The sequence below is a fragment of the Poecilia reticulata genome, linkage group LG6, assembly GCF_000633615.1.
Source record: "Poecilia reticulata strain Guanapo linkage group LG6, Guppy_female_1.0+MT, whole genome shotgun sequence".
Lineage (NCBI taxonomy): Eukaryota > Metazoa > Chordata > Actinopteri > Cyprinodontiformes > Poeciliidae > Poecilia > Poecilia reticulata.
The window spans coordinates 17869382-17890922 of record NC_024336.1 but is presented as its reverse complement, the minus strand read 5'-3'; the positions used below and the strand labels follow the sequence as shown (position 1 = coordinate 17890922).

At 41.3% G+C, this 21541-nt stretch overlaps 1 protein-coding gene across 3 annotated transcripts in view; it reads right to left on the bottom strand.

Moving 5' to 3' along the window:
* Nucleotides 1-21541, bottom strand: part of mob2a (MOB kinase activator 2a) — a 62784-nt gene that overhangs the window by 18930 nt on the left and 22313 nt on the right. The window contains exons 1-2 of one of the 3 annotated variants that reach the window (XM_008411575.2): nucleotides 17212-17257; nucleotides 6241-6331 (exon numbers count right to left, since the gene is read on the bottom strand). The exons of 1 other annotated variant lie outside the window; for it this stretch is intronic. In XM_008411575.2, coding sequence (XP_008409797.1) covers nucleotides 6241-6331; nucleotides 17212-17242 — 122 coding nt within the window. In that variant the 5' untranslated portion in view covers nucleotides 17243-17257. Of the gene's footprint in view, nucleotides 1-6240; nucleotides 6332-11518; nucleotides 11848-17211; nucleotides 17258-21541 lie in introns of those variants that run through there. One more of the 3 variants, XM_008411578.2, reaches the window with a different exon arrangement.

Below are 21541 nucleotides of genomic sequence, written 5' to 3'. Positions count from 1 at the left end.
AACCAAGAGGAAAAACATGAAGGGTTCCTCTCCCTATGGTTCATGGGACTTTTGCAGGAAGACAGGAGATGAGAAATACCAGACTCATGTCCAGACATATAAATCACCATCTCCATGGATACTATATGAATTCCTGTCGAAGGAAACGCGTCGGAAAGGAAGAAGAGGAAACAATGGGAGCTGGCAAAGAACAAAAAAGAAAGTGAGAATAAAGTTCAGTGAAAAGGTGGAAAAGATGATTAATCATAGATCACAGAGGTAAAAACCAGAGCAGAAAGACTAGTCGGATTAAAAACAGTTTGGACAATAAGAGTGAAAGAGATTGCATCTGGGTGGGAGCCTGTCACAACATGCCCTGAGCTCCGGCTGAACTCCTCCTCCCTACATTCCTGAGGATAGGAGAGTCTTTGGGGAGCCAAACACCTGTCAGTCAAAAACTAGACCACGCACTCAAACAGGGGTCATGAGTCCAATGGGTCAAGGGCACAGTCAACCATAAAACAGATTAATAATGAGAGAAAGTGGGTGATAAACTATGCAGAAGAGATAACAAATCCTAAATCTTCCATTGTTCAGATCAACCTTGTGGCAATTTGTCTCAGACTTGGGAATTTTGCACTCTTAAAAAAAAACAAAAAAAAACATCAGTTTCAAGTAGATTTCACTCGTCTGCTTTATTGAAATGTGATTACGCATCAATAAATCACGCCTAACAGCAGGAAATCAATCAGAGCTGGACTGAGTAGCGTTTGTATTTAAAGTTTAACGTTTTGTTGAAGAATGTACTTCATAGAAATAATCAATAGAAATGGGATGAAATAGAGCACCTCCAGAGAAATATATTTATTTACAAATGAGACCAAGCCATTTTTACAATAACTTATCTGAATAATTCATTGAAAATATTTAACTACAAATATGCTTAAATTGATAAACAGGTATGGACACTGGCACAATATATCTTGCTTACATTCAGGAAAAGACARAACTGCAATGAATTCATTCAAAATGGGGGCATAGGTTTGTAAAGGCTAGTTGGCTCCAATTTAATGTCTGTCGTAACAATTTGTCACCAGTGGCCTCTGRCAAAAGTACAGTTTAAACTAATGTGTTTTTCCACCATGTGCTAGTAAATTTTCTCATTACCACTTGCGTGTCTTTTTGTTTTTGCTAAGCTGCCTATAAATTGTTTACACCAAACTGGTTTCTGTCTCTAGTTGGATAGTTAGAAGCCTTTTTACACTAAAATGACAGAAAAATTAAACTAATGCCTCGAGACTGATTTTAGAAAAAGAATGTCAAAAACGGGCATGAAACAGTTGATTGATACCATTTTTTGAGCTTCTTGTTGATGGGTTTTTTTATGTGAAGCAGTCGGATGGCAGACCAACCGGTGAAATGTTGCAGCATCAAAAGAGTTCCCACCATGCCTACAATGTGACAGTCCTCAGGCACGAAAGCGTAATGAGCCTTTATCCTGCAAATGGCCACAGGACTGTGGACAAGGTCACTTGTTCAGTGTTGGAGATTAACCACATGACAGTGTGAAGTCATCCAAAAAAAACAGGTGCAGCATCAACTCAGCCAGCAAAAGGGTTCAAGAAAGAGAAAACGCAGCTTGGGAGCCACTATTTTTCCAATTCATGCATTTCTAGTTATGACTTTAAATTCCTGAAAGAAACAAATAATCATCTCCCATAGCTCAAAGTCTACCAAAAATTCTAATAACCCACCAAAAAAAAAAAGCAGCAGAGACAGACAGGAATGTCTCTTTTCGTGGGAAGTGTGTGATAACTTTGGCATGGAGACTTGGAAACCTGCATGTTTGCAGATATCTCCAAGACAGATAAAATTCTGAACATTTCTGATCCAAAGCAAAACATTACCTCCAGATTACAGCTTCAAGAAACACAACAGTGCACAGGATTGTTTGGGCATCAGCCTGTGAGAGCTTTCCAAATCTGGTTCACAAAGTATTTGGTTATGGGATCAATACTGCCATCTACTGGTCTAAAAAGTAGATGCGCAAAAACTTTCATATTAGGCAGTTAAACAGAATACTCTTTTTTTTCTCCAATGTACAGACTGATAAAGACTACGCTGTTCTTCTTAAATATCTTCAGGAAAGGACACCAATTTCCTCTTTCAAAAAACTTTTTATTKTTATTTTACAGAAGTGTGGATACTTTCATGGAAACGTGAACTTGAAACCAAGTCATGATGAATGCACTGACGACACAGAGACCAGCATTCTATTAGGGACTGTAAAACGAGTTACTTTTACCAATTTGTGAAAACCAAATAAAAAAAACTAAATAAATAAACTAAAACAAGAAAATGTGAGAACCACAAAGCATAAGTGTGGGTTTGGGGAGCCGGGGCGGCGGGTGTTGGTGACGTAGGAAAGAGGTGCAACTGGAGAGGCTTCAGTCAGAGACCTGCTGATGTTTGCTGAGGAGAACAAAAAGCAGACTGTGTGTATGTGTGTGAGAGTAGGTGCAGCGCAGGATAAGGTGGAGGGGATGGAGAGAGGAGAAAGAGCATCATGGAAAGAGGAGGTGGCGGGGAGCGGTACTGGATTGGACCCATGTTTGCACAGGATGTACAGGGTGGAGATTCAGAGTGTAGAGGGTGAAGTGTTGAGGTGAACAGAGTCTTTTCAGAAGATGAGAAAACATTGGTTTAGATCATCTGATAGAGAACAACCAGGGTTTCTGTGYATTATTCCTTCATTTTTCAGGCTCAAATGTCCATAAATATAACATTTTTAACATATAATAAAAACCTTCACTATGCATTTATGGATATTTTACATAATAGTCAGGCTTTAAGAACATGGGTGGCTGGGATGGATAACAGACAAATTAAATAGGTGGAACTGAAGCAGGATTAAAACAACCACCAGATTGAAAAATGGATGGATCTACTGATGGAAGAATTGACAGACAAAAGACGAGTGGACAGATGACTGAATGAAGACATTGATTGATTGACAGAAACTGATGGTTAAAAGTATGGAAGTACCAATAGCTGGGTAGACAAATGGACAGACAGATGAAAAAAACGAACGAACAACTGATTGAAAAACTCATGGGTGGACAGATGTCATTTGTCAAGCAACAAGGAACGGGAATAAAGTCTTGGGAAAGTAAAAACGTTTCCAGACTCTGCACTTCTTCAATACTGAAATAAAGTTAAATCAGCCCAATCTTTTCAAGAATCGATGGTGAAACTGATGATTGGTCTCAAAGGCAACCGGAGAGAAGAAGGTTTGAGGACTCTTCACCACATTGGGGGGGGGGGGGGGGGGGTGGTGAAACTGATGATTGGTCTCAAAGGCAACCGGAGAGAAGAAGGTTTGAGGACTCTTCACCACATTGGGGGTGGGGGGGGGGGGGGCTCTCTGTTCAAGGTCATATTCCCAAATCAAAAAGAACGCAACCATGTGTACCATAAACACACAACTGCACACGAAGCAAAGGCACAGAACGATCTGTTGCCAAATTACGTACAGCAAAGAATAAATGACAACTTTTTAAAAATCCATCAATCAGTGCCTGAGTACCTAAACGTGCATCTCTGAACTTTACGGGGCATTAGCATCATAAATGTGACAGTCATGTTGCTCAGTGTCTCCCCGAGGTCAGCCATAATGACTGTCAGTACAAATGATCATGATTTAAAGAAAAACGGCTGATAAGATCAACACGCCTTCCTTAACAGCACATGCTAAATTACATTAGTCTGCTTTGTAACATGTCCCAGCCTGTTTCGAGGTAGATTACATAATTGTTCGTCTTCTCGGCCTGCAACAAAAGCAACAACAGGCAGAACTGAGATGAAAGCAGTGTGTTTAGGGACGGGGGTGGGTGGGAGGTGGAACCCATCCTCAAAGGAAATGTCTCCCATTTCCTGCACCGGCAGACGGTGCTCGACTTAATCACACAGTCTGGCATGTTGGTGTTTGAGTTGTTATTTTACCCCGGCCGATGCCCTGCTGAACTTTAACCCCAGGAGCAAAGAACAAGTTGRCCTGGGCTGAATTTGACAAGTGCTTAAAAGTYGTCAAGGTGAAGTTTTCAGCTGTCAGTTATACTTAGATCTACAAAACTAAACATATTTTTGAATTTTTTTTTTWWTTTTTATAAATGCTATTTTGGTACCCTACAGTGCTTTATTTTTCCACAAGGCCTCTTCAATAAAATAAGAATCATGACATAAGAGCAGAAGGATAGTTTCTTGCTCTCCTTGATTTGGCTAATGACGCAGGGTCTCCAATAAAAACACTCCTGCAGTCCTCTGCAGTTTCTAATTTTGTGTTTCACATGACAYGGTGGGAACTTTGTGCGTTCACAGACGTCATTGTGTTCTGTACAGTAGTTATCTATGAAGAGCATTGCTGGAGTCTTCCCAGCAGCCCCCACCCAGCCTCTGGTAGGCTTGGTGAAAAACCCCCCACAAAAAAACAGCCGACTCACATCTGCTGCTCTGCTTATCATAACAGCCACCCGGTCAAACACACGAGATCAAGGACATTTTCAGAAAACAGTACAGTCAGTTCTTTTCGGTGCACACACGCACGCGCACACACACGCACACACACACACACACACCTCTGAGTGGAGCGGTTCAAAAAGTTAATTAGTGCTTCAAAATTAGCCACAAAAATAACCATCAAATCTGCTCATCATCTATAACTAAATATTCAGAGTTTTAGCTCAATTTGTTCCACTAAAGGAAATGGGAGTACAATATAAAAACAGCTAAAAACTAAAACTTCCTCAGTTCACAAGAGTGTTTGTTTACCCAGAAATCCTAAGAAATAAGGGTCAAATAAGGAAAAGAATRCATAATTTGGAGGAAGCGGGGGATCAATCTACCACCCTGATGACTAGACAGGATCGTCCCACCATCTAATCGCAGAGGAAACTCTGCTCCATTGTGTGAGCTTGATTAACTCAAGGAGTGATGAAAGCGTAGGAAGCAGTCACACCCAGGAGCTYGCAAAGAGGTGAGGAGAAGCATGTGACCAAGAGCTGACTAAATCATCAAAAACAAGATGATKAGCACATTTTAATCTCTAATGGGCTTAGGTTAACTGGTTGTTAGCCAGGTTGATGTAATTAATGACAGTGGTGAATAAAAAAATAAAAAATAAAAATCCTTGGCAAAGCGTGTCAAGGTGCTATACTGTGAGAGATGAATCAATGTCTGTGCCAGACGTAACTGCTTGCTGTTATCCAGGCTTAAAGTTTGAAAAAGTTGTCAAATGTGCAGACCTAATAGCAAAATGTGAGGCGTCTAAGAGTCAAACAGAAGCTCTTAATCATGTAGTGATGAATGAAAACCAGAATATGACTGAAGTAGTTAAAAATCTCATGCAAATGTTATTAATGACTCCAAGTGATGAAACTCTTCCCACAGCAGGCCTGATGTGCCCAGATGGCCGGTCAATGGACGGGGGTTGAAGGTAGTGGGTGGAGGCAGATGCTGCTGTGTAGAGGCAGAGATGGAGAGGGGAAAGGCAGACGGGAGGTCAAATCAATACAGAGAGAGTGGATGACGGTGCTCTTCACTTCACTGACGCACACATTTGTTCACATCCCCCCCACACCACAGATCCTATAAGCTCCTCCAGTAAGTAAATGGGATCAGTGGTTATTACCATCATGACTCACGTAAGCGTGCATTTCAGCATCTTCATGCCATAGAGGTGAGGTGTAAACAAGGCTCTGATTGGCTGAGGAGTATCTGGATCCCACCTGGGAAGATGTGCTTACAGAGTGACATCATCTCTCAGTGGGGGGGGGATTCTAGTGCAGTGTGTGCACATCTGTCTGCAACTAAAAAGGCCTCCAGAACAGCAGAGAAATGCTGCAGAAGCCATTTTAGTGAACCAAAAGGAGAGGACATAGTTTCCAGTGTCACACAACTACAAAATTACACAGCTTCCCAGACGAACGTGCGCGAGGCAGCGTGTGTGGCGTATTTTAGTCTGAAGCAGCGCACAAATGAGGAAGTTTTACCTACTTAACACCATTTTCTCCATTAAGTTAGGCTGCGCCTGACCAGCACCCCGCCTTCCTTTCACCCCCGCCGCCAGACAAACGCGATAAACAGGAAGTGAGGCGCCCAGGCCCTTTCCGTTTCCCTGTAAATGGGCCTCTTGTTCTCAGAAGGTACACCGAGAAATCATGGAATGCTAGAACAAAAACTACCACGACCGATTTCCATGCTCACCTTTCAGAAGCCTGAAAACGTCTCAGAGGAACGCTGTTCTTGGTCAGGATTTCTGTCCGAACCTTTTCCTGCCACCTGACCAACAGACGGACTAAAACAAGCACAATGGAGACATTATTGACTCAGTTGTGATATATATATATATTTTTTTATGTCTCAAAAGGGGTGCCTGCCTACTCGGACAATGTTTTAATTCCTATTTGACTTTTCAAGTTTACCTTTGGGTTTTGTGGACACAAAAACTGCTAAACACACAAGAGACCTCCAAAACAAAAACACCTGTGCTGTTTTTTAATTTAAGTGTGTGTGCTGACAGGGAGGATCTAAAAGTGGAGGTGAGGTTAATGCAAGGCCATTTTTTTCTCCTCCTGAGCCAGCAGAACAAGGCTACTTCTGAAAACACACACACGCACACACACGCGCACATGCACACACCAAATYATGTAATCCCTCCATTGTATGAGGTGGTCTGACCTCTGCAGTGTCTGGGAGACGTAGTGAAAGTCAAGAGGGACAGTCGTGAATAAAGAGACAGGCAAATCTAAATGAAAACAAAATCACTTCATAAGATTTCATCAGCAAAAGGCTCATAAAATTTAGTAACGTTTAGCCACAGAATAGAGAGTTAAAAATCTGTTTCAGGCCATCTTTGGCAGATAACATGTATTAAAATCAAAGGAATGGGAAATTGACAGCGAGAGGAAATTCCTGAGGATTAAACCAAACAACATCCACATTAAGCCATGGACTTCAGGAAGTTCCAGAAAACCAAAATTAGGGAAAAATATTGGGTCTGAAACAAATTTATAAATGTTCCTCTGTACACAACACAAATCATTAGTGATGCCCATAGTAGAGGGAAGGTAAATGGATGGTCAGAAACTCAAAAATACAATTTTATTTCCACCCAGTAAATGCAGCAACAACAGCTTGCGCTGACAAAAACAATCTTCAGTGTGGAAGTTAAGATTCAAAGTTAGCCATTTTTAGTTTCAGAGAGGCGTTCTCAAACAAATCCAGAATAATAATAAAAAGCACAAGAAGGTCCTAATTATGGAAAAATGCATTTGCTGCTCATCCAGGAGTTTAAACAGGGACTGAGAGCTCAGCAGAAAAACTAGAAGCACGACAAAGTTTCTGCTTTGTCCTTTYGTGTTTTCACCCTTAACTTCATTGCACTTGCGAAGGCAACAGAAACAACTTCTTCAAAATCAACATTCATGCTTAAACAGTTTCTTTGCAGAAGAAACAGAAACATGCTTTTAAATTMTAGTACTGATTTTACTATGCAGTTAATCATTATTCTGATTAAGTACAAATCAGGATTCAGYGCCAAGACTACAAGAAGTTCCCCAATCCTGAAAGGCTCTATTAGCAAAATGAAAACTTTRTTTTTCTCTATATATAAATGAAGATTTTCATGTTGATTTAATTCGGGGCCATATGAGCGTTGAGCCGTCCCACGACCCCAGGGTCTGATGGGGTAAGGGAAGGGAAATGTCAAGTTGGTTGGCGCTGAATGGCGCCCCGATCGAGCTGCACGTCTCAGCTGGGTGGAGCGGCCGGGCCCGTCAAAGACAGCCTAATGAGAGACACATGGCAGCCAGTAGGATCACACTGTGTGAGGATACACTCAGGGCTATTGTTCCTCAGCAACACATTATGACATTTGCCAACTGATCCACAGCTAGCAAACACAGAGATATAAACACACGCTCCAGTCATGTGCTGGGGCCTGGATGTCCCCATGTTTCAGCAACAGGTCAAAGATTATTCTTTAGGCTAAATAAATATTAAACCAGTTGATCCAGAGGAAACAGAGAAGGCTGCTTAATTTAGTGCTAATATAATCATTAACATAAATAAAACAAATGACTGTGTAATATTTGAAGTCTCATGAACTTGCACTTCGCATGCCAATCTAATCATCAGGATTCCTACTAATTTCACCACTTAAATTTGAGCATTTCCCTCAGTTTTCCTAATATTCGTCACATGAGCACCAAACTCTAACCTGGTTGAGTTTTATTACCTCCAAACTGCACAGATAAAGTTAGCTGTCGGATTTTGGCTGTGTAGTAAAGGACTATTTCACCGTTTTGTTGTCTTAGATTGACTTTATTTTAAAATCTAGAAGACACTTCTGGATTATTCTACTTTAAATATAGATTCTCTAAATCAGTTCCTTTGAATATAAATCTCTAAAATATGTGTTTGTTTGGCATCTAAACCTGACACCAGTTCATAAACMACACATCCACCTAATAAACCCAAATCTAAGAGAATATATGGGCCAAAAAGAGTATAAAAATGGTTGTTTTTCCATGCCTGAGTTGATCTGTGGGTTCTGTCAGGAACTCAAACTGTGTAGAAACCCTGAATATTCAGCTGCTGACTCTCAACACCTGAGATGATGGTAGGACATTTCAGAAAGAGATTGCCACTGCATGACTTTTTTCTTATTTTTCATTCCTAAGCTGTGACGCCTTGTGTCTCCTCCAATTCCGCACAAAGGATGATGATCTCTTAAAGCTGTTATTTTATAAGCAATTAAATGCAGAAAGGATCACCTTATGGAGCACCAGCTGTCCTAAGAATGGCGCACATAAGGACTCAATAGAAAAGACAAAGGTTTGGTTTGCACAGACCACGGGCTGACAGGACTCATAATACTCATTTAGCTAAATTTTGATGCTTTATTATTTTTAAAACTCAATTCTAATCAGCGCAATCCTTTATTTTGTACATACACATTTAATTTTTGCCATATTTAGCCACTGAAATCTAAATTGTACCCAGGCTTGTAAAGAACTCCACAGTAAATATGTGGAGCTCTTTTGAAGAAAACCGCAGAAAAAACTGAATGCACTTAGTAGCAACCTGATACTTCTTTATTTTCTTTTTCAACAATCTGCAGAAAAAAAATGCATGAGAGGCAAGAAAGCAGTTTTAATTAATTTGGTTCAGCTTACAAAGACTGTTCCCTCCTCCTATGTCCTGCCTCTTTAAGACAACCTGCCCAATGACTTCTGTTCAATTCAGGAACACAACATTTTTAAAAGTTTCCTACCGACTTGTCAAATTATATACAATTTACAGATGACAAAAATATTACAAAACAAAATATGTCTTCACTTCTTAAAAGTAAAGATTTGACAGGGCTGCATAATATTCATAACACAATTCATTGCAATGACAAAAATCTATAAAATTAACCCACATGTCCCTCACTCTCCTCCATCATCACAATGTTCAAACCTCTCTGTCTCAGCCRTCAGATGTAGGTCACCAAGAACTGCATCAGTTCTGGCCATGAAGGACAAGGAAGGTGCAAGCGGCCAAATCTTTTACTGGCAAGCAGAGTCTTGATGCACAGAACCTGAAATATAACACCCTGATGAATATTGCTTCCAAGCAGACCTTCACCAATTGCAATATTGCACACAGTGATGGAAAACATGGCTACAGCATTTATTTACCTCTCCCAAACTCTTACAGGTGTAACAAGGTTACTTTCTCAGCCTGTAATATTTGCTCGCGACCTACCCTACAAATTTTCAGGCATTTGATTAAGCAAACTTAACCAGGCTAAATGTTTCAGTTTAAATATCAGCACTTGCTTCTATAGGAACTAAAGAGCTAATTTTGACGTGTTGCTCACTAATAAATGGGAGGGAGTGAGGAGTTGTAAGATTATCACAATAAGCCAAAGAGTTAAAGATCAAATGACTCGGTTTCCCTTTAGATTGTGACAGCAATGGTGATGCCAGTGGTGTTGTCATTTTATTGATGTCGAAAGTGTAGTTAAATAGGTATGCATACTATTGGTAAATGTCATTGATCAGCCAAAACAGCAATATCAACTTCAAATGTCCCAAATTTTCAGATCGGTGCATGCATCCCTAGAAAAACAATGAACCAATAAACCTAACAGAAATTTAAATCGGCCATTTCCACCCCCAATTACCAAAAATCCTAAATAAAGGAGGTCAAAAGAAGCTCTGAACTCCCAAAATGTTGGTAATTTAAGAAGAAAGAGTGAGGAAAATGTGGGTTACAGTGATTTTCTTTCATGGATGAAAGGGAATAATCTTAGAATTTCACCTGTGAAATTCAAAGCTCCTATTCACTATGAAGGAATCAGGAGGATGAAAAAAGTTGGAATCAACCTAAATGTGAATCAGCAGGTCAACAAAATGGGAATAATCAATATCAGATCAGTGCATCTTTGCAAAACAAAAAACAAAAGATTAAAACAATAAAACAACCTTCCTGAATCATCCGTGCTTCAATACTGCCTCAGTGCGCCTTACAGCGAAGCTCACATGTAGCCTCTGATTTACAAGTCACACACCTAAACGGCACCCGTTGCTCACGCTCAAAGCTGTATAGAAGTGTAAGCATCGTTGCTGAACGGGAATAATGTAATCCAGCTGTGCAATGCGTCTCTGCATTAAAGCTACAATTTTACGCTCACCATCAAAACGCTCCCCGAGAGTTATATTTAGACTTTATACAGCCGCTAAGGCACCGTCGGCCTCGCCAAGCCCGCAACCACAAAAGAGGAGAAACAGATCCTTTCTGCTCCAGCTACCACAAAGTTTAGCATGAAGCCTTTTCAGCATCTCAGCTCGAGCACAGAGAGAAACAAAAAAAAGCAGCAAGTCAAAGTTTTAAACTAAAATCTTAGCTCTGCAGCATGGAGTAAGTTGACAGAATGCAAACATATTTAATTATGGACAGAGTTTTGTGTTTAATGCAAACAAGAAAACCAGGAGGAAGAGGAAAAACAAATTCCCATCCCCTTATAAGGGAACACTGTGTCCCAAACAAACAGTGCAGCGTTGCCAAAAGGGGCACAGAGTGGGATGGGAGGAAAAGTTGGCCGAGCTTGACCAACTGGCCGTCTTCTGAATGCGTTCCATTTCCTTCCGATTAGTCTYAACCCGCACCTCCGAACAAACCTGCAACCAGCAAAAGTTCATCATCTCTCTGGCCGAGGGCCACGGCTGTCCCCACGTCCGCAACAAACCCCCTTCCTCTCTCTTCCTCCTCTCTCAGTACAAGACAACTCAGCAGAGATTCTGACGACAGCAGAATCTCTGCTACAGCAGCACTGTCCTCGAATGTCTCCTCCAAACCGCAGCACAGTAACCGAGAAAGTGAAAGAGTCGGTGAAAAGGAAGGAAGGGTGGACCAGAGACACACAGGAAAACATGACAGTTGAAGTTTACGACCGCTGGAAACTCTATTGCGGAGAAACGATGGGGAAAAGTACCTATAGAAGAAGCAGTCGCAGCACACCAGCACCCCCATCCAGCCAGCGGTGAAGCAGAGGCACGGAGAGGATGTGGCGTTCCAACAAGCTGCACCGTTTTTCGGCTCCCGGTCGATGCGCCCGGGTCTGCAGACTGGGCTACAGGTGCACCAGCTCAACCACRGCGTGGCGCGGGATCATCCGGCTGTCGGCGTCAAYGCACGTCACGCAGAGAGAGGACGGAAAAGGCGCACACACAAAAATAAATCATTCACAAAAGCAGACGCGCGTCTCAGCGCCTTGCTCTTTCTCCCTCTCAACCAACTACTGCAACCGCCTGGCTCACTTTCACACTCCTGCTCTCTCTCTCTCTCTCTCTCTCTCCCTCTCTCTCTCTCTCCTTCACTCACTGGCTCTCACTTGAAAGGCGGGAAGATTAGCTTGGCAAACAGAGTCCCATAAACAAACCGCTGACTCTTGGGCAGCAGCGGGCACACTGCAGAGGAGACAGAAAGACAAGGCTGCTATCTCCACCATCTGTGTACGTCCGGGACCAGGGCTGGACGCCCCCAGCTCCACTTAGACCAAACACAGTCCCCTAAGTAGAAGTCCGAGTCAAATCCGGTCCGAACCTCTAGGGACGGTTAATCAGTGCAACGTCTTGATCTTTCTACACTCGGTAATACGTTACGGTTTCAAACGAATGCAGCTAATTGTCAACCAACACGGACAAGGGAGCACAGCTGCAGGAAAGCACAGGATGTAACCTCCTTGGTGCACATATACAATAACCATGACCCTTCATTCACACAATCCATGCAGAGGTGCAATATGGGAGGGGCCAGCCTGGAGACAAGCCTCTCCACACCCCCCGAAAAGTAAGCCAATCGCTACAGTGTTCTCTACCGATCTGGCTTGGGCAAATAAGGTGAAGGACACAATGAGCGATGGGCCTTGCGACATCACCCTCCCTGCATCATTAAGGAGAAGCAATCACTCACTCCAGTCTTCGTTATTCGCTACAAACCCTTAAAAAAAAAAAAAGAAAAAAAAAAAAAGACTGCAGTGTACAAAGTGCCGTTTAAGCTGATGTAATCCAAGACTGCAGACCCAGCCGATCCGTACGGATATAAACAAGGGATTAACGGCCRAGACGACCTGCGCTGGCGAGCGCCGACGCTCGGAGTCAAAGGGACTGACCTCCCCCTCTCTGCCGACCTGTCACAACCTGACAAGGAGAAGCCAGAAACAGGCAGCAGTCACCTTCAAAGGGCAGCTGTTACATAACCACTGCAAGGGGACTGACTCTCGGCTCCTGGTTTGTCGCAGAGTTAGAGAAACCCCGATCTCTGGGTTGAGTGGGTAGATGGAGGAACCTCTCTGTAAACTAGAATGTCCTGGAAAACTTAATATATTTCAAAGCTTCCATGCAAAGAGTAAAACTTATTATATAGCTTCATTAGAAACAGAACTGCATATTTAAAGTTGATCCCCCCCCATTAATTTGGGCTATTGTAGCTTACGTCTAAAAAAAAGATCTAACATTGAGTTTCACAGAAAGATTGAATGTTGCATAAAAAAAAACCTTAATAAGCAGTGATGGACACCCTCCACCAAGAGGTGGAGGGTGTCAAAACATTTTATGGCTGTCAAAACATTTTAATGGGAAGGGGAGTGGAGGGAAGAAGTGCAAAACAAAAAGGTTGACAAATGATTTTTTTTTTCAACCTAGCAATAGGTTTGTGCAATAAGGGAGGGATTGGTACTTTCAGTGTAGTGAGAGACCAARTCCTGCTGGAAAATGAAATCAGAATCTCCATAAAGCTTGAAAGTAGAAGGAAGCATGAGGTGCTCTGAAATGTCCAGCTAAACGATGAAGCTGACACAAAAGACCAAGTGGAGAGATGACGTTCCCAATCCTGTCAAGACCCTGCTGCTTGTGAACCACATTTTTATCTTCCACTCAACTTTCCATCAATAAGCATGGAAACAGGACTCCGAACTGCTAGCTTCTTTTAAGGACTCTTCTAATGTAGCCTCCTTTTTAAGGAGGTCAATAACTGTATGCTGGACAGCTATCAAATCAAGTCTTTTTTAATAAGATTGAATGAGGAACTGAATTTGGATTTTTTTTTAATCAGCTGTAAGCTAAAATAATCAAAATTTACAGAAATTACCACTTGGAAACAGTTGTGTGYAACAAATCTCTACAATACSAGTGTCCCTTTTAAAATTGACTAAGATTCATTTTCCTCCATTTCTTCTTTTACTGAGACAAATGCCGCTGCAGTAGATCATTCGGTGGGACGGCACCAGGCTCTCTCTGCAACTTTCTCGACTTTTGTTTGCTGAGGATGACAAAGAGCTGCAGCATCTGATGACGTCGTGTCTTCCCCTACGCCACCTCCACCTCGGCTTGCTGCTGTTCCCAGGAGACCCGTCTCCAGGAGCCTCGGAAAACAAGCTGCCCTCAGCAGCAGACGTTAAGGGTTCGCTTGCATCCCACGGCGCTGCATTGAAGCACAACATAATGGCACACAATTTGCTAAATGAAAGCGGAAGGTGGAGAAAGGCGGATTGAGCGACACCGCCACTCCGGCACTTTCCGCTGAGTGGAGGAGTGAGCGATGGAGCTTGGCACACATCAGCTCCCGCTTTGTGTTTTTGCACCTGAGAATCAGGATGTGGCCGTTGAGAGGGACAAGTGCAGCGGAAAGCAAAGTGCCCAGAAACAAGGGAGCGGGGAAATGGAGGGCCATGGGGAAAGTGTACGAAATGAAACTACCAATAAATCAAATGTCACTTTCAACAATGTGACTGGCGATCTGTCGGATCTCGGTCGCCGTGTTTTTGTCTCGACTTCCTCCAGACTCGAGTCTTATCGTAGAATCCAGACATACAATAAAAAGCAAGACATTTGGAGAGATGGCTTACGTAATTGAAGGGATTTTTCCTCTAAATGTATGACCTGAACTGAGAGCAAGAAGAGAAATGAGCAAAAACATAAATAAAAAAATACAGAGTTCATCTGGGGAGAGATGAACTCTGTATGTGATGGGGATTAAAAAGCAGAAGAACGAATGGAAATTGTTGCCATTATTTCAGCAAGAACTGGGTTATGATGTTAGCTGGAAGAGAATGCAGGATATTCCATTTGCTCTGCTGTACATCTGGAACCACAGATGTGCTACAGTTTAAATCTCAAGTTTAACAAAACTCAGAGACGCGCACTGTTTCTAAATCATAACCCACTGCATTTCCCAGCATTTCTGTACCAACAACAATGGTTCTGTTGGCAGCCTCTCGCACTGAATAGCGACAACACAAAGGTAAAGTTGCTGGAGCTCAGTGCAGATCTGAGGGACAGGACAACAACTTAAAAAAATAAAATCTATAACTACATGATTAGTAGAGGTGAGCCAACTTAATTTGATAGATAAATCTACAAACATTCGCAGAATAATGCGTTTTAAATCAGCAGAAACAAGGATGCAGTTGCTTAGCTATAGCTACGATGACCAGAGGAATGTTTGCAAGTATAAAGGAGAGCACTGAAGCACCATGGCAATGGTTTTATGTCCTTATTTGAACTGAACGCATGCCGTACAAAATATTTTAACAAATAGAACACTTGCACCTTATTTATAAAGCTTAATTTAAAATCCTAAAGTCAAATTTGGATGCAACTTGGCTTCCCAAAAACAACAATGACAAAAACAAAGGGAACCGATAAGAATGTGTCGATTTTCTCTTGATCAGCTCTGGTCAGTAATGGTCTGGTCAAATACAGAAATATCTGAATTTATTTTCCTTTTCATTAAACGTATCAAAATCTAGGGTGAGAGTTCCACCATGTTTGCTGAAAAGTAACATCAGCATGCACTTTGATTTAACTTATTAAGAATTAAGTTAAAGCAATCTTAATAAAAATTGAAGGTAGGTGCAATAAAAAAAAATCAACATGACAATCTTTTTATTTCTTCATTTTCTGTTGATCTGAAAACTATATCAAATATTCTGCAGAACATTTTCTTGTTTTATGTCGTATCCCGTAGGGAAAAAACAAACAGGAAAAAGTGTCTGTGTAAAAAATAAAAAAATCATGTCAACCTATAAGAGCTTGATAAAAGCATTTCAACTAAATCACAACTGAGGTGAATGGAGCTTCAACTGAGGTGCTGCCTTTATCCTAATCAAACTTAACCTGAATCCTGCCATCTAATCCTTCTGGCCAGAAACGAATCAGGTTTGTTTTTTTCTGGATGACACATTTTACCTTTTTTTTTTCTGTTATTATTATTCCCCGAGGAGATTTATCACATACAAACTCTTTAGTGTTCATTTTGTCTACAAAAGCAAACATATAACCATAAAATACAGTTTTTTTCATAGAGGGCTACCTTGAAACCAACAAAAAAAAAACCCACCAWTCTAAGATTATTTCAGTTTAAGCATTAAAATTTTCTAGTCTTTTATGTCATAAATTAGACAAAAACACTGCCAGAAAAAGTATACTTTTCTTTTAATTTTAATGGTTTAATTAAAAAAAAAAAAAAAAAAGCAAAAGTTTTGTTCCTCATCATCTGTGCAAGCAGAACAAGGGAAAATTGGCTGCTTTCATTCACTGTTACACAAATCGTAACTTAATTTAGTAAACCTTTCCACAAGCACCCATGTCCTTGTGAAGCGTGCATGCTTAAACTGTAGGCCAGTGGGTATAAACAGGAAGTGGAAAAGCAGAACAACAAGAAATCGTTGGGCTCCTTTTCCTAAGTGGAAGAGGGGAAACAAAAGAGTGAGCCCAGCCCATTAAAGCGAGATGGACAGGTTTCTCCCGATCCAGTCCGTGGCTTGAATCACAACAGGCCGTAAGAGGATCATGGGAAGATTTTAAGACTCGCTTATAGTAAAGTTTCTGAAGAGAATATCAGAACATGTCAAGACACATAAGTATTATTTTAATTAATAAAAGAATCTACTTCCAAGAGCTGCACTATGAAAAGTAAAAATTTATAAAAAAAAAAAAACATATTTCATCCGACTGTTATTAACGGAGACGGATGAGTGAGAGCCGCACCGTACCGCACCGCACCGCACGCCTCCATGGAGGAAGAGACCCAGGAACTGATTTACCAGCTTCGGTCATGACAAACGCCCCCCCTCCTCCCCTCCTCACCCCGCAGGTCCACACCAACAAGTTCCCGCTGCTCCACATTACATCACACTCACCTATTTAGCGTGTACGAGCCGTTCCTCTTAAACCTCATCCTGGACGACAGGAAGCGGATAAAGAAATCCAGAGTTGACGGCGTGTCCGGCTTTGGCTGCTCGCAGCTCGGAGAGAAACGAACCCACGCTTGCAGTAAACCCTCCGTAGACGGACGCGGAACAATACTCGCGGTGGCTCTTTGCAGACCCCTCTCTCTCTCTTTCTCTCTCTCTCTCTCTCTCGCTGCTCAGACATCCACTCTCTCCTCCTCCTGTTTTCTTCGGTTTCCCCTCAGTTCAGTTTCCGCGGGGCTGGGTTAATGATTGTTGCACGTAAAGCGACGCAATGCGCGGCGTTTTTAACCCCCCAAAATATCATAAAAAATAATAAAAAAAGGAAAACTTGAACTCTAGCCCGTCTTCTGGCATCTAACAGACATGAAGTAACGTCTGAAAACATGGAAAACGTGAAGTCACAAATCAGCAGCTGCTTGATGGAAACCCACCATCGATGCGCCTCTGCTTTCTCTGCTCCATTCAGGCTCCTGAGGAAAGCTCATGTTTCCCCATCTGAGGAGCTATTTATACGCCCAGCGTCCTCCCCAGGCTGAACACAAAGCAGACAGACGCCTCCAGCCCAACACGCTTCTTATCAACGCCGGTAAGGTGAGACAGATCTGAGGCTAAGAATAGGGCTGAGGGATTCATTACTGCCCTTTAAATCCCGTCCAGGACTGCGCGTCTCTTWGGAATGCAAACATACTTCACAGGCGGAGGTTTGATTAAAAATGTGATTAAAATGAAAGTGATTATAATCTCACTGTAGGTACACTGAGTGCTTTCTAGAAAATTAATGTGTTAATGTAATGGGACATTCTAGGAAGCATCAACCCAGATTATTAATGTTTTAAAAATCGGCATAAACAATAGCAGACCCTCTGCAAAACAACTAAAACAGACACAATATCAGGCTGTAGTTAAGACGTTGCCAAAAACAAAACAAAAAAAAAAACACTTGCATCATGAACAGACATGCACAGATCAGCCTTTTCCATGCCAATTCTGACAGAATCCTTCTTCCCTAAAGGACTAAAATATAAAACTGCTGCAGGCACTTTAGTAGAGAAAATGATTAATGGAGGGGGGGGAAAGTGCAGATTTTGCACTTTCCCACGTCAGTGCAGAATGTTGTAGGTTTGATCTGCCAATTCTAATATGAAAAATCTGCTGCATGTTGCCAGATTTAGTACTGCTCTCTCTATCAAACGGAAATGATTGAATAAAAAAACAGAACAATCCCCTTTTGTGCATTTAAACATCTGTTCCCAACTTCTGTCTGATTTTCATTCAACTCAGAAAAATGCATCAAAGTAAATACTGTTGCTTGATGGACAAAAGGTGCTCCTATTGTCTGAAAGTGATGGGATTTCTTTTGTTTCATTTAATGAATAGATTTTTCAGTGTTATCTGTCAGTCACCAGCCAGAGTCAAACAAAGGGAATGTGAATGATTTGAAACCATCTGATTAATTGGTGCTTTGCTAATTCTGCACTATTTGCATCTCTTTTCTTTCTGGATGAAAACTAAAGAGATGACATAAAAAAATATCACTTTAGAGCAGCAAAATGTGACTTTTTGTGCACATCTGCACCCCTTCAGCTACATGCTGAAGTGTTTTATGCAGGGTCTGTTTAGAGAACGGTTGCTGCTCCGGCTGGATCCGATGTGTGTACACCAACTACGTCTAATTTGAACAGTAAAACCGGTTTGAACTTGTATTGCAACTTATTAAAATAATCTGAACGCATGAGAAAGACGAGGGTCGCAGAGAGCCAAACCACAATGGACCGTTACTAAGCAGCTGGCTGAGAAGGAAAATGTTCCCGGTGATAAACTTCTTTCCACATGAATTCTTTTTTTTGTTTTTTTTTTGATAAGTTTTAAGATGACAAGCTGTTTTTCTGTTTCTCTTATGAAGAACCACATCATACTGTGGGTTGTTTTGAGAGTTTTAAGTTTGTGCATCACAGTAAAAGCAAGCTGGCACCAAAAGTGCTGATGAGTTGCACTGCTGCTGCTGCTGCTGGTGGTCAGCCACTGCAGAGTTACACAACAGCCAGGAGGAGGAAGATGATGATGATGATGATGGATGAAGCAATGAGAACAGAAACCAGGGTTAAGATACTCTTTGAAGCAAATAATATACATAAGGACAACCTTGGAGTGAGAAAAAAGCTAACTCACTAGCCCAGTTTTTGCATATTTTTTTTTCTATTTTCACAAACTATTTACTGTGTTTTTGCTTATTGGACACAATGGATTTTAAAGACAAGGTCTAAACTTTAAGCTGCTTTTAATTGACAGCCGTAAGTCAATTAAGAAGAAAACAGTGAAGACACCAGAAGGTTCAATTAGCTCCGTTATTAGTGCAGTTCAATTCTGCTCCTTATGTTCATTCCTAATCTTTTGCTTCTTCTACACCTTAATTGCTCACGATTTAATTAGGAGATTTTTGTCTTTTCAGTCATTAGTCTATTTCTTTCCCAATTCTTCATTCACGGTCCCCCATTACACAGTAATCTGAGCTCTTTACATCAAGAATTCATAGCTCTCGAGCTTTTGTTTCACGTTTTGTTCTTACAACTACAATATTCAATGTGATTCATTCGGATTTTGTGCCAAAAGCGAACGCAAAGCAGCGCATAGTTGCAAAATGGAAGGAAATTGATACGTTTTATTTGATTTATCAACTTAAGTTCATTAAGTTCCTTTTTTTACATTTCTTGATTATTAATTTGACCAAATAAACTGAAAAGTGTGGCATGTATTTGTATTATGACTTTACATTAAAAAAAAAATATCGGATATATATATTTGACTGACCTTTCAATTTTGTCCCATCAGTGACCAGAATTCAAAGTCCATCTAAATAGAAGCTGTAAAACATGCTTGCAAGTCAAGATCATGAGACTTTTACATGCTGGGTGAAAATAAAAAAAATCCAGAATTTCCAAAAGTTAAATCTTCAAAAACCCAAAATATGATTAATCGATAGAATCAATTCATCACCCAGACCTACAAATATGGTTTTCTGGTCAAAAGACACATAAATTTAACTTGTGAGTTACTTGCAATTCACTATGTAGTTACAAATAACTGCACATTAACCAGGACCCCCCTGCCCCCTCCACCAATTCCACCGTTAAAACATGGTGGTGGTGACATCGTGCTGAGGGAATGCTTTGACAAATTTTGAAGACTGATGAAGACTTTCTTGGTGTAATTAGGCTGAGCCTGACTACTTTGCAAAATCAGACTCTAGATCCATAGGGCTGAAAGAGACGACAAATTCAAGAAAGGTGGGGTACAAATTACAACCATGTTTCAGATTTAAACTTACTCAACAATTAATTTGTCTATGTATCCAGACTAGAAGAATAAGAATGTATGAATGCAGAGAATGAAATAAACTGTGCACTGACTGAGCTTCCATCGTTGATTTGCTCTGAACGGCAGAGAAGCTTCCAGAACGCGGTCATTGTTGGCTGCGGTGTGGCTGAGAAACAGCCCTGCTCCCTCCGCTCCACCTCAGGCTTTCCAGGAATACATTGAGAGCCAAAAAGCTGGACCGCAGTGCACAAACGCAGCCTATAGTGAGGCTCTGGCAGCTAGAGCGCATACATGATGAGAGGCCAGCTTTGGAGAGCTCAAACCACAGCAAGTGCCAAGTTCTCCTGCGTAAAAACAGCGGCGATGCCGACGCTGCCCTGCTGCGACTGCCAAAAAAAAAAAAAGATCCACCTTATGAAACCAGTAACATGTGTAGATTATGCCGTTTAATGTGTATTAGGTTTTTGCTGCCAAGACCTGGGTCCACTCCTAACAAGCTCACACAAACAACAAGCAAATTCACAGAGCACAGCTAAGATGGGGCCAAACCAAGAGGTGCAGCATAAAAAGACCCGTATATACGCCCAGGTGGAGAGACGCCAGGAGACAGGCAGTCTGTATGCGTCAGCCTGCTACATTAAGCACAACATATACAGTAAACAGAGGACACCACAGTAATGCAGTTCAAACAGAGCGACCATTCTTCACAGCTCGCTTTGGGCTGCACCACAAAGTTGAAATAGCCCTGCTGGTATCCTGGAGCTCCACGAATGGCACCAAAAAGACAAAAAAAAAAAAAAGATAAAATATTAGGCCTGCAGAATCTCGTTGAGCATTATCTTTCGAGATCTAGAAAGGTTCGGTTTTAATTGAAATGCCACCTGACAGGGGAAATTAAATGTAACCCAGCCTATGTATTCATCACTTCTTAAGGCATCCTCAGAACGTGGAGACAAAGCCAACATGAATCCCATGTACACAGATATCATCACTGACATTTATGGACCCACCAGGAAAATCACACTGGTGTCGGAGTCATGCTTCAGGTCCTGCAATCAAAATATGTTTGTTGCAATATGCAGCTAAACAAACTGGAAACATTGTCAAAAAGATTGCTTCATTTCACAAAGTGAAGGAATGCAAAAGGAGCCCTGACCAGGGACCGATTTCAAAAACTGTGCAGTACATAAACATGCGTTCCAGTAGGCCAACAATTATGTGATAGAAAAATTTATTGGTCTTATGTAACTTAATTCTCAAAGAAATCAAATGTTTTTTTTCATTAGCTGTAAGGTATCAAAAGAATGTGCTTTGAATTGACCTTCTTGAATTAAATAAGCAAAATAAACCTTTCAATGACAGGCTTAGAGCTGTATGGGTTCAAGAACTGTCTTTAGAAAATAATTCGAACAGATAAGTCATCTTCGCACACATTTTCTAAAACGT